General features: G+C 45.2%; 3 protein-coding genes across 6 annotated transcripts; 2 read left to right on the top strand and 1 right to left on the bottom strand.

Moving 5' to 3' along the window:
• The first annotated feature begins 3,120 nt into the window (after nucleotides 1-3,120).
• On the top strand, nucleotides 3,121-6,401 carry LOC119209076 (secretogranin-2b). The gene is made up of 2 exons (XM_037458017.2): nucleotides 3,121-3,246; nucleotides 3,708-6,401. The coding sequence occupies exon 2, from the start codon at nucleotides 3,725-3,727 to the stop codon at nucleotides 5,519-5,521; it is 1,797 nt and encodes a 598-aa protein (XP_037313914.2). The 5' UTR covers nucleotides 3,121-3,246; nucleotides 3,708-3,724; the 3' UTR covers nucleotides 5,522-6,401.
• Nucleotides 6,402-6,559: 158 nt separating this feature from the next.
• On the bottom strand, nucleotides 6,560-10,014 carry ap1s3b (adaptor related protein complex 1 subunit sigma 3b). Of its 4 annotated transcripts, none has more exons than XM_037458056.2 (6): nucleotides 9,906-10,014; nucleotides 8,590-8,768; nucleotides 8,341-8,449; nucleotides 8,014-8,151; nucleotides 7,247-7,308; nucleotides 6,560-7,083 (listed from the first exon to the last, which is right to left on the bottom strand). In XM_037458056.2, the coding sequence occupies exons 2-5, from the start codon at nucleotides 8,766-8,768 to the stop codon at nucleotides 7,267-7,269; spliced, it is 468 nt and encodes a 155-aa protein (XP_037313953.1). In that variant the 5' UTR covers nucleotides 9,906-10,014; the 3' UTR covers nucleotides 6,560-7,083; nucleotides 7,247-7,266. The 4 variants fall into 4 exon arrangements, with proteins under 4 accessions (XP_037313953.1, XP_037313952.1, XP_037313954.1 ...); XM_037458055.2 differs by having other exon boundaries at nucleotides 9,822-9,948; XM_037458057.2 differs by lacking the exon at nucleotides 9,906-10,014 and adding an exon at nucleotides 8,851-9,806.
• LOC119209079 (dehydrogenase/reductase SDR family member 12) lies at nucleotides 9,962-13,137 on the top strand. Its single transcript, XM_037458054.2, has 10 exons — nucleotides 9,962-10,349; nucleotides 10,714-10,847; nucleotides 10,923-11,005; nucleotides 11,080-11,175; nucleotides 11,286-11,367; nucleotides 11,456-11,517; nucleotides 11,651-11,755; nucleotides 11,972-12,062; nucleotides 12,432-12,569; nucleotides 12,645-13,137. The coding sequence occupies exons 1-10, from the start codon at nucleotides 10,294-10,296 to the stop codon at nucleotides 12,770-12,772; spliced, it is 975 nt and encodes a 324-aa protein (XP_037313951.1). The 5' UTR covers nucleotides 9,962-10,293; the 3' UTR covers nucleotides 12,773-13,137.
• Nucleotides 13,138-13,244: the final 107 nt, after the last annotated feature.

Below are 13,244 nucleotides of genomic sequence, written 5' to 3'. Positions count from 1 at the left end.
GTAATAGTTGTAATAATGCAATTAATCTACCAATAAAGCTTCTTTGGAGAGGAAGAGAGAGAGTTAAATAAAGTAACGTACGCCAGGAAACCACGGAAGTGAGTAAGAGTGGCTCTGGACTCATCTAATTACTCAGATTTTCCTTCTTTCCTGCTGTAATTGTCATTAATCAATAGAGAAAAGAGAGAGAGAGATAATAGGATGTAGCTGTACCAATCACTAGACATTTTACTCCTGTTTTATATCTCTGAATTAACTGGGCGGGTCTGTGTGTAACTGTGAACAGAGACAGCACATCATAAGGCGCACAGAGGAATCAGAACCAAAAACCTGCTTGATTCCAGTTTTATAAACACATGATCCATAGATCGTCATAGTGCCCAGAGGGTTGATGTTACTTTCACAATACCAGATGACAAAAAGATCAACAGATGAACAGACATTCAGATATACAAATATGTTGAAGCTCCACACAATGATGGATCCCTTGATTGACTTTTAATGTAATCAATCTAATTAATTATTAAGGTCAACGTTTCCATATCACGCTACTTCATACGTGTACTCCTCAAATGTTTAGTGGGTAAATGCTGAACTTTTCCTCTCCACATTTATTTGAAAGTTTCTCTTCAGATACGATTTTATAAACAGAGCATATGATGAACTTGTTACTTGTGCATTGAGGAGCCGTTATCAATGGTCTTATGATGTAAGAAAATATAACAATGTATACATAACAATAGACCAGGTCCCTTTTCTTCAGAACAAGTACTTTAACCATGATTCTCCAAGCACATTTTTCTGCTATTGTTACATAGGATCTGAAATGAGGGTCTTTTACCCACACACTGTTCTTATATTACTGTGCTGGTGCTTTACTTAATAAAAAACCGACCCATTCCCCAGACATAACATTGGCGTTAAGGCTGAAGAAATACCATTTCCGTCTAGAGGGATATCTGTTTGTTGTGGTGTTGAATCACTTGCTCAAACACGTCACAATAACCACATGACAAGTTATTTTTAGCAGTGAAAAAGAAAGCATTTCTGACACACAACAACAAAAAACCATTGTGTCTCTTTCTGCACTTGTCCTCTGAACTAATGTTAAAGGGCTCCTGAGCTCATTACATTCATCGTAATCATTCCAAGAAGTCGGATGTTTTCATAGTTCAGTTACCTGAATATCAAATAAGCTGAAAAATAAAAATGAATTTTTATATTGTGCACTTGTTCATTTGCAGTTCAATTGATTGCAGACGATGAGCATATTCTATAATCCATCTCTTAATGGACATGCAAGGGAAAGTAACCTTTACGTGATTTATACTACTGGGCTATCGTGACCGCTAGAGTCGATGTCGTCCGTCAGGGTGGAGGAGAGATGAGATGTCAGAGCAGTGATGCTCTGCGATTATAGAACATGTCCGACAAACAACACCACGCCTCTTTTTCCACCACCTTTTTCAATTTCGGTTCACATTTTTTCTTTGTGCACACACTGGGGGGCTTAAACAAGGCTGCGTACGCATCAGTAGCTCTTCAGATGGATGTGTCTCTGCGGCTCTTCGTTCCTGGAAAGCAGGCAGATGACGGCACTTTTAACTAAAAAGGACCTCCAACGTCGTTGTCTGACACAGCGAGTGCCTGGCAACGAGGTTGGAGAGGAAAAAATTGAGTGGCCACATCTATTTTTCTTCCTTTAACTAATAGGCATGATGGGATTGCAACATAGAAAAGATAAGACACACAGTAAATTCCATTAGATGTGCAATGAAAATGGAGTTTGGGGAGATGGGAGGGGGGGGGGGGTAAAAGGTGTCATAGGGCAATGAGCATTGAGCGCAATAGTTGGAATCACTTTAGAGGGTACAGAGGAGACGTGAGATGATGCAGCATGAACTGACTGGCCATTTGCTTGGCTTCAATTCAATTAATTTGATTCGTTTTATCCTCTGTTCCAAAACCCTGAGACCTGCACAGAAAACCTTTTGATTTGGAAAAAAGAGGGAAGAAACCTTAGGGAAAGCGGCAGAGGAGGGATCCGTCTACCGGGATACACTACATGTGTACAGAATGAACAAAGTAAAAGAAGAGCAATAGCCTTTACCTACAATCGACGCCCTTACTTCTAAACATTTCCACTGTTTGCTTCTGCTAGAAGTAATGTGTACTGAATTGTTATTTTTGTGTCCTCATAAATTCCCATGAAAGCTCCACCTACACTCAACCTGAGCAGAGGTCCCATCAGACTGTAAAGCTTAAACGATGCCTTTACGACAAGCCCTTCACAAGCCAATTCAGCTTTATCTCTTTTGTGTTGCACCACAGAAAGGTCCTCGAGAGAGGGATATGGTGAGGAAATGGGGTTGAGTCATACCTTTATCATGGTGAGATTTGTTTTGTTGTTCCACAATTTCTGATATTATAATTGTTATATATATATATATATATATATATATATATATATATATATATATATATATATATATATATACCGTTTAAACAATCCTTACATGTTTGGTATCCGCAACCTTTTTTTCTGTTTCATTCTAATTGACCCACGGAAGGCCGCTTCGGCCCCACACCAACAAAGAGGGTGTTTATCAACGTCTCTGTCAGAAAGGGGGAGGAGGAGGAGGGGAAGGGAAGAAGGGAGGGAGGGAGCAACTGCGACAGCAACGGCGCGGTGGTTTTAGAGTGTGAGTCATCGTTAGAGGGGTTAACTCCTCACTTGCCAAGATGACGGAGGCAATGATGGTAAAACTGCAGGTTTAATAACAAAAGACCAAAAAGTCAGGATGAAAAGTAATCTATGTTACAAGTGTAGATCATTTTTATTTGTGACTTAAATGCTTAAGTTTACACAGGAACCTTTACATGTTATTTTGTAGATTTTAGAAAAAAATTGTAAATGTGTGTATGAATTAGCAATTACACAAACACATCAGCAGGTTTCCTGTATACATCTGCTCCCAGAATTAGATATATTTTGAGTCACTATAGCTTTTAGAGTAGTGGTGTGAAACATCACAGACAGCAGAAAACTAGTTTTAATGCAATCCTGAATCATTTATATGGACTTCTGAGGACCGGCTATTGCGTGTGTTGTGTGATGACGCGGTGGTCAGGTGTTGCCTCATATAACGAGGGGAGCTGTCCAAGTGCTGAAAACAGTAGAGAACAGAACCGTTTCACGGGAGATGCCATACACCTTCCCTGCTGCCTGAGCTTTTTTTGCCAAAGGTAAGAAACAGTTTTTATATGTTTTCATTATATTTGAGTTCAAATGTTTATCCGGTTTTCGAGGTTTGAAAGACAATTGTTCCATTCGCGCTTGTCGCTGATGTCGGCTACCAATGTGATAAAATAAGCATTCTGAACAATTCCGGATTAAAATGTGTTGTTGCTGTAGTGAGGAAAAAGAGAAACGAAAATGGGGTGTTATTCTATTTTTTAAGATTGTTTGTGAGGAAAATCGGATGTTCAGGTTGCCCATAACAACGCGGGGAATGACTCATCCAGTGATGTGAATGCATCTCCTCACGCACGGTATCATCATTCAATTCGCCGAGCGTAACTCCCCGGATTACATTTCACGGATGAAAACAGACTCACACGTTTTTGCACGTTGCTTCAAACGTTCTGCTAGAAACGTAGAAATCGCCCATCCCTTCCCTAACATCGTATGCTCTTTCGGTTTGCAGGTAATACATTGCCTATAATGCTGCATTTCCACCAAAAGTTGCCCGTGGGGGGAGCCGTGGTGCTACTCGCCTTCCTCCTCCATGGATGCACCGTGCGGGCTGCGTCTCTTCCCCGCCACTACAGGCTCCGCGGCGGGCAGAGCGAGGGGCAGCCGGCTGCCTATCCGCCCAGCTCCGACATGATCAAAGCCTTGGAGTACATCGAGAGCTTGAAGCAGCGGAACGGGGGCAGACCCGAACCCGTGGATTACGACGAAGTGGACAAGTTCAGGGTCCTGCTTCAGCTCGCCACGCAGCAAGAGCAGAGTCCCGGGGACCGCCAGCCAGCCCCCGGCATGCCGAGGCAGGACGTTACCGCCGAGCAGCTGATGAAAGCCATGCTCCAGTCCCTCCAGGATCGGAGCGGGAAGGACGCGAACCCCAGCCCCGTTTCGGCGCCCAGGAACGACCGCCGCACGCACAGGCACCGCACCAAAGAGACCGAAGTCCCCGCGGGCACACAGTCCGAATACGGTAATTTCCCCAGACCCCACAAGAAATACCCGCTGATGTTTGAGGACGAGGAGAACACAGACGCTTCCAAGCGGGCCACGGAGGACCTGGATGAGCAGTACACACCTCAGAGCCTCGCCAATTTACGGTCCATCTTCGAGGAGCTCGGGAGGATGCCCGGTCTATCCGGCCAGAAGAGAGACGTGTTCGGGGACGATGATGACGAGGAAGAGGACGGGTTCAACCTGAGGAGTCCGGCTTACGAGGATGTGGCCGGCGGAGAGGAGTGGGTCCCCGTGGAGGAGAGGGAGGAGACGGAGGAAATGGTCAACGGGAGCCACGAAGAAATGGAAAGGGCGCTCGGGGAGCAGGGGGAAGCGGAGAGGGGGGAAAAGCAACGCCGTGCTGGACAGAACCCAGAGGAGGCGGAAGACGACACTAAACTGGTAGATTACTACCTGTTGAAGGTCTTGGAGATGAGCGACCAGACGCAGCGCAGGGATAAGACCGGGGATCAGAGGAAGAGGCTGATCCGCCCCTCCATCGTCGATCCTCGGACACTGAGGGAATTGCTGCAGCTGTCCCTGAAGCTCCACGTCCCTCCACAGGACCTCATCGACATGCTGCTCACCGAGGAGCTCAGGAAGTTCCACCGCGAACCCCAAGCCCCGGCGGCCCGCTACCCGGCCGGGCAGACCCCAAAGATCAGGTACTACAGCCACAGGTTGCCGGCGAAGAGCAAGCCCGTCCCCGAGGACATGGACAGGGAGGACTTTCTAGACATCATCGGAGTGGAGACTATCAGCAACCAGTACCCCGTGGTGCAGAGACCCGCGAAGACCTCTCCCTCCACGGACAGACTCCCCGTTCCGAACCCCGGACCGGTCAAACCTCCCGCCTCCTCCGGCCGCAGGGAGAACCTCTTTCTGTCCGAGCTCAACAAAATGCCGTTGAAACGCGGGGCCGATGTCGCTGGTGATGACGAAGAAGAAGATGGCGACGTGGAAGACGAGGTGACCACCTACCTGGCGGCCAAGATCCTCACAGAGTACCCCAACACCATCACCAAAAGGGACACCCAGGCCCAACTGAAGGGGCAGTTCCCCTACGAGCTGTACGAGCGGGCAATGAAAGACTACCTGGGTCAAGCGGACACCGAAAAGAGGCCAATAGCCAAGAGGGAGACCGAGGAGGCCACAGAGGAGAAAATGGAGCCCGCGGAGATGGAGGGGGAAGAGGAGGAGATGACGGCCAAGACCTCGGCTCCAGAGACCGCGAATGAAGCGGAGGAGCGCCGTGACAAAAAGGTGGCCGGGATGTAGCCTGGTGGCCCCCAAGACGCACGCAACCATGTATATAGTATTTATACTGTCTCGAAAATACAGTTTGGTGGACGTGATCTAGTTTACAAATTTATATTATATGAACTATAGCTGGTATAACTAATATCACCCTTACGAAAATGAACTATGGCAATCGAATACATCCAACACATTAAATACACTAGTCCCTACTTGCTGCAAAAACATTATAGAGATTATAGTAATACCGGAGGAGATTAAAAGGTGCAATCCGTACATAAATGAGTAAAGAATATATTCTCAAAACACTTATAATTTCAACGTGTTAACACTCTCAAATAGCCAATTAGGCATAGTAGTACACATCAACTAATATCAATTCACTCTGAAATCCAAGATATTAAAGTTTGGTGATGTTGTCAAAAGTTTGGTTAGGTTTATTGTGTTTGTAAACGGGCCTATTTTAAATCATAATCAACTGAGTAGTGTAAAAAATACTTATTTTTCATCCATTTCAAACTATTTAATTACTTATGTGAATATACCTGTAATTATTTAGCATAATGCTGACTGGGCCTCTAAAACACAAGTAGAAAGTGTCCTGACAGGGGAACATAGAAACATTATGGGAATTTTTCATTAGGGCAGCGTGCTGGGCTGAGAGCGAGTGTTGTTGTGACTCGTGATATATTCAGGGTTAGTAGATTTCGTGTGATGATAATGGATAACTATTTCCAATTCTAAATTATCAGACCGTTGCCTGCCTTCCAACCCTTTCATACTGCGAAGCTCTGTATTGTTGGCCTACCAGTGGTTTGTGCTATGTATGCTCATTTTTAAACCATTTTGTACATGTTCAATAATGTGTGATGAATCACAGACGAATAAAGAATCAGCTGTATTATTTTTCCTTCTTGCTGAGTTGTGTTGCCTTATTAAAAATACACCATACATAGTTTAGTAAGAGGAAGCTGGGTGAAAATGTTATTTAAAATTATGTTGATCCTAAACACTAATTTCTTCTAGGTTTGGTAAAATTCAAACACACATGGGAAAATCTTTATCAAAATACAAATTTTAATCACAACTTCATGAATTGCACGTGATAAATAATAGAGATATTCATACCCTCAACAGCAAAGACTAATGGTCCCACACTTGTTAAAGAAGCTACACAGCTTAAAAACATTGTCTCACACTAATTGGTCCAAATGCTTTTGACATATTAACTAAGTTGCAGATTAACATCAGTGTTTTCGGAATAAAATCATTCAATACAATATATATTAATACATGATTTAAATACAAACACAACACATTTATGAACCCAAAATACATCCCAAATCATATTCCTAATCATTTACATTTCAATAAAGGCAATCACAACCTTCCGGCTTCCTTCAATCAAGCGAACTACTGAACAACTATTAATCGTACTCTCAAATGTAGTTACAATGCAGTGAAGCTTCAAGCAGAAGGTGAGAGGACATGACGTCTGGTTTCATCTGTTCAATAGAATCAGCCTTTTGTGTCCTTTGCGTCCCAGGTTAAAAAGCAGGCTTGCTCATATACTCCTCCATGGTCTAGAGAAAAACACAAAGAGTTTAGTTTTAAAATCACGTTCTATGGCTTGTAAAAAAAAATAATTAAAAAAGGCATTACAATACAATGAATATTCACAGGCACACAGCTATCTCCTGGTGGCAAGTGCTGAACACACCAACTAACACAAGCAGAATATCTAACCTTTCTGTCCATATTCAAGGTCATCCAAACAGCTCCACCTCATACCACTCACTGATGTCATCCTGAAGCGATAATGGTCAAAATGAATGGGAGCCTACGCTGCACATAATCCAACTCTTGATTTAATAGTGTTAGTCACCCAACTCAGAAGCACAGAACAACACACCCAGTTAACTACTGTACCACGCGGAGCCATGAACCTACAGGGAGGGGGGGGGGGGGGGGGGGAGATTCAGCCAGACACTAAACCTACCCAGCATTCCAGGGAAATCTGTCTCTCACTTGCAATAACATGGCAGAGAGAGAGAGAGAGAGAGAGATGCACACTAACACACACACAGAGGGGGAAATCAGCAGCACAAACTCAAAGCTATGCAAAAAGGAGCCAATATCCACGAGTCTAAAAGCTATGAGAAAGAAAGGCACGCCAGGGACTCAGCACCGCTGTTAATGGAACTCATTCTGACACTGCTTGCGCACACACACACACACACACACACACACACACACACGCACACGCACGCACGCACACACGTTCCCATCCTGGAGCTTGATTCATGAGAAGTGTTATAAAGAACCAATTTCAGACATCTGGATATGTCTCGATATCCCACAGCGCATCTTCTTTTAAGATGCAATAAACACTAATTTCATTTTTACATCAGTTTTTTCATGTCGAGCCATGCCAGATGTAACAGATGTTACATGCTCACACCACAGATGCAAGCCACGTCTTGTGTATAAGAGTGTGTGCCGGCGCATCTCACCTCCTGTAACATGTCTGAGGCTTCAATGGAGCGATTCACCATTTGTTTCGAGGTTTCTTGTATTTCCCCTCCAATTAGAAACTCATCCAGGATAAAATAGGCCTTCTCAAAGTTAAAGATTATGTCCAGCTCGCACACCTGGGAGGAGGCAATGTCACAAAACAGTAAAGGATATAATGAAGTTACTTACAATTTTTACTTTGAAACAGACGTTTTGATTCGGTATTTACGAACTTTCCTCTATTAAAGCTAACAATCACATTTCCACAGTGACACTTTAGGCTATAGCTGCATATTTAATCAAAAGAGGTCAAGACAAAGAAATACATTGCCAAAGTATTTGTCCAGCAGCTCCACATAGCGATGAATAACCTCCAGGGCGATCAGCTCATTCTCCTGGTTCTCTATGGCCAAGCAGAAATACAAGCTTGCATACCTGAGGAAACAGTGACACAGTGAGGATTTCCAGCAAGTATAAAATAAAATAGTTCTAGATTAAATATATGGCAGGTGTTACGAGAAGAGAAGAAAAGGCCGCTGCTTCAGAAGCAGATAAAGTTATTTGAACAGACCCACCTCTTGTAAATAACCTTCAGATCTTTCCAGTGCAGGAAGTTACAGGAGCGCGGTTGCCGTGCCAACACCATTGTGGTCATGTCCCTGATGATCTTCTTCTTCTCACGTTCGGACATGGGCGTGAACCACTTCTGCAGGCGCAGCTTCCCCTGGCGACTGAAGAGGAGCAGGAATCGCATCTGCACAGCACAGGCACAGAGAGCGGGGGTCAGAGGGGAATCGGTGAGGCAGAGGACATTATTAACAAACCTGCTAACACACCGAGAAAGGGTCAAAGGACTAGTTTGCTGATGCCACGGCTCATTAAAGAGTAACTCCACTGAACAAACACTTCACCAGAGGGGGAGGAAAAGCTCCACAGGCAGAAATGCGAAGGTCAGCCAGCAATTGAAAAAGTGTGTTTTTCAAGAGAGGGTTTCGGATGTTTACAGAATGAGCTTCCGGGTCATTTGACATGACCTATGTGTAGAAATGGACCTTAACGTTACCCTATTTCTATCGGAAACACGCTGACACAATGAGTCTTCCTCTCATTGTTGCCGAAGGAAGTAGTTTGAGTTTTTTTTTTTTTTTGGAAATCATCAATGGGGAAAAAGATGTGGGGTGTTTTTGTGATGCAGGCATAAAAGGATGATACTTAAATAACTGAGAAGTGCAGGCGTCGTTTCTAAACTAAGATTGTGCAATCTTAACCCAGAAAAGCACCGTCCTGCGGTGGGAAAATGTTTAGCCACCTTTTAGAAAAATGTTCACTTGGTTTCACCAAAGCGAAGGAGCGGGTTTAAACTGCAAAGGGAACAATACAGACATTTTAAAACCTTCTAGAAAAACAGCAGGCCAACGTTAGTGTTTCTTTCCAGGCGCGTGGCCTCTGCCTCAACCCAAAAGGCAAATCAAACGTGGAGAGCGTTGAAGCGCCGCCGGGGCAGCACCCGACGCAAAGCGAGCAAACCTGTTTGACTGAGGCGACACGTTCACCTTACTTCCGCTTTTAAAGCCACACTGCTGAATACTAACGATAGAAAACCTAGAAAGAAAACGGCTCCTGTGTGGCGTCCCAGTAAGTAGGCGCAAACAGGCCTCGGTGTGTGTGAGGAAGGAGGCGCGGAGGTGTTAACGTGTATTTCCGTGCTTCAGCTACCTGACAGCGACGACAGGTGCAACAGGTGAACAGCAGCCTGGCGGCTTTCGACAACGTCACGCGCGGAACAAATAAACCAACACGTACTTACCATTTTGACGACACGACAAGAGCTGTAAATGCTATCAAAAGTTTTTTTAGTTGTTTTTTTTTTTAAAGTAACTTTAACCCTTACAAAGGGTCGGCTGGTCCGGCTGAACACATCTCTGTCTGGTGCACTCCGAGCGGCGTGAAAGTTGGCTGTAACTCCGCCCTCGTGGTCGCGTCACTGCCGCTCACACCCATCTCGATTGGTTATTGTGGATTTGTGTTGCAGAGGTGCAGCCCATGACAACCTCTCAAATAGGTCTTATATGTTATTTTCATGAATGAGCTGATAAAAGTATTATGAGCGGACTTTGTTGAGCGGTGGGTGTCTCGGTGTTGTTTTCCGCGCGGAGTCGGCGGAGAGCATCGAGCGCTCCCTTTCCGTCCGCCTGCTTCATGTGACACCGATCCGTCACCGCGGCTGACAAGGAGCCGCCAAACTGGAACAGTCCTGGGATTATTATTCATTTGGTAACATGTCTCTGTACCGAAATGCCGTCTGGTTTTTGAACGGAATCCACCAATATACCAGGTCAGTCATCACACTGAGTCATTTTCTTTAAGAGTACAGTAAGTCAAAATATTTGGCAAATGATGCCTTGTGAGTCTGTGTGCACTGTATAATCCTATTTGTGAGTTCTGATTTCTTGGTTGTCCAGATTCGAAATGCATTTCTCTTTCATAATGTATTTAGTGTCATTCTTTTAAGACTAAAGGCTGCTAAACACGGGGAATATCAACGGTCTGATGCCCGTATGCCACACATCGCTACACAAACTGGCCTTTATACACAATCACAATAGTTCCATTGACAGCTGGTGTGCGTTGAGGATGAAATCACCTGACTCTTCTGAAGCTTCAATCTGCTCATACGGTTTTCTCCCACGTGCCTTCAGAAAAGGATATGAGGCGGCCTTTAGAGACTTTGAGCCCCAAGACCTGGACGTGTCCGTGGTCGGAAGGTCTTTTATGATCACCGGGGCCAACAGTGGAATTGGCCGGGCAACAGCCATGGCTATAGCCAAGAAAGGTACAGCGCTGACCAAGTGGTGTCTCTGCCTTTTCCATATTGACACAAGTTCAACTTTTGCTACTTTGTTTCCAGGTGGGACCGTCCACATGGTTTGTAGGAACAAAGATAAAGCAGAAGAGGCCAAGTTGGACATTGTCAGTGAGACAGGCAACCCGGTGAGTGTTCAAACATGCCAAACACTAAACGGGACGAAGGTAGCAACAGACTGATGCTTCTCTGGTCATTCTAGGAGGTGCACGTCCACATTGTGGACCTGTCAGAGACACAGAAGGTCTGGGAGTTCGCCGAGGCCTTCAAGACGGAGTATCCAGCCTTGAACGTGTTGGTACGTGCCACCAGTCTCCTTTTAATCCTCATCCCCCAAATGTGTCCAAATATGAATCGATTCTGATGTGGCTGTTTTATCCGACTTCTGTATCATTTCTGTCATGACAGATCAATAACGCAGGCTGCATGGTGAACAAGAGGGAGCTGAATGCTGACGGCCTGGAGAAGAACTTTGCCACCAACACTCTGGGTGCTCCTTCATTCTGATGGTTCAAAGAAGGCTGACCGCTGCGGTTTTACAGCACAGTTCTAAGTTTGCCTCTTCTCCATCTCTTCAGGGGTGTACATCCTCACGGAGACTCTCATACCACTTCTACAGATGAGCCGGGACCCAAGGGTGGTATGAAAACACACACACACACACGCACACAAAGTGCCCCTCTGCATCATGCGGACAGCATAATGGCACTTTTGTCCGCGCCGTAGTGGCTGTGGTCTTAGCACACTGCGCCTCTTTTCTCCCTGCCTCTTAGATCACTGTGTCCTCAGGAGGCATGCTGGTCCAGAAACTCCGAGTCGATGACTTGCAGTCAGAGAAGGGCGACTTTGATGGCGTCATGGTGTACGCCCAGAACAAGGTGGGGGAAGAGAACATAATCCCGGGTTACGAAACAAGTAGGCCCACGTGCGCGGCGTACTTCTCCTCGTTTAGTAACGTTTTGCGCCTCGCGCTGTTCGGACATGTCTACGTGATGTGGTTGAAAACGGATGAAATAGCAGCGCAACATGCATTGACTGCAGTGGTAGTGGATACATGTCGGTTATGTCTCTAACCATGTGGTGTTTCTCCTCAGAGACAGCAGGTGGTGCTGACACAGCAGTGGGCCAAAGCCAACCTAGGCGTTCAATTTTCTTCAATGCATCCTGGGTGGGCAGACACTCCAGGTACTGACAGGCAGCTCACACAAATGGCCCAAAGACTTATTGGTGCTGGTCAGAAAAATCACATAAATGCCCGCACAGCTGTCTTGTCCTTCATATGCTGCTGATGTCGACATACGAGTAATAATCTGATCGAAGGCATCGCTACACAGTAAATAACGCCCCCTAGTGTGAATGTGTGAGTCAGAGGACATATGAAGATTAAGTATATAGATCAGTTTAGAATTTTGAGTTTTCCCCATTTTTTAAAATCAATTAAAGTTGAAAAGATTAAAAGTTTAGAATTAGTAATGCCTTACCCTTAAACACTTAAACTAAGATACACGTACCCACGGACCAGCCCCTTTTTATTTTCTCCCCCCTCGTGTCCAGCTGTTTCCACATCAATGCCTCAGTTCCACCAGATGATGGGAGACAGGCTGCGCAGCGTGGAGCAGGGAGCCGACACCGTTGTGTGGTTGGCGCTGTCCAAAGCTGCGGGCAGAATGCGCAGCGGACAGTTCTTTCAAGGTGAAGGGGGCCGTGATATTCAGACGCTCCTTTCTTTTCTTCTGCCATCTTCTGACGGGCTGTTTTGTGTTGCAGATCGTACGCCTGTTCCAGCCCACCTGCCTCTGGCCTGGACTCAGAGTTCTGCTGAAGAAGTTCAGGGTTTCATGACTCAGCTGGAGACTTTGGCCCGAACTTACACTCAAAACGTGGTGTCTCAATAGTCTGATACACCAGGTGAAGTGACCCAATAAAGCATTCGATGCAGCAAGATCAATTTCACAAATAAAATTGTATGTCTTTTTTGCCTCTTGAAGGCGGCATGCTGCATGCTGATTGCACACTGCCATATGTTTAGGAGCGCGTCTTGGAGGTAGCAGAGCGATCTGTGATGTCATCAGTAAGTGTCACAAACTAATGGTCTGAAGACAGAACTAGTTTTTACTGTTATTTAGATGAAGCAAGAACTGCTGGTTTATGTGCTCAGTATGATATTCCCCGCTCCGCTCCCCACACCTTTGAAACGGTTACTCATTGAAAAGTCCAATAGATGTAATTTCCCACATTAGTCATCTGCTCCCATGCAAGTTCAAATCAATAAAAGAAAAAAAGGTTAATAATTAAGAAAATGTAGGAAAGTAAAATGTAGCAGAGCAGATGAGACTTATTGTGAAAAACTACAGAGCAACAATACTC

Source organism: Pungitius pungitius, chromosome 15 (assembly GCF_949316345.1).
Source record: "Pungitius pungitius chromosome 15, fPunPun2.1, whole genome shotgun sequence".
Taxonomy (NCBI): domain Eukaryota; kingdom Metazoa; phylum Chordata; class Actinopteri; order Perciformes; family Gasterosteidae; genus Pungitius; species Pungitius pungitius.
The sequence above is the reverse complement of the archived record's forward strand: the minus strand, read 5'-3'. Positions and strand labels throughout refer to the sequence as shown.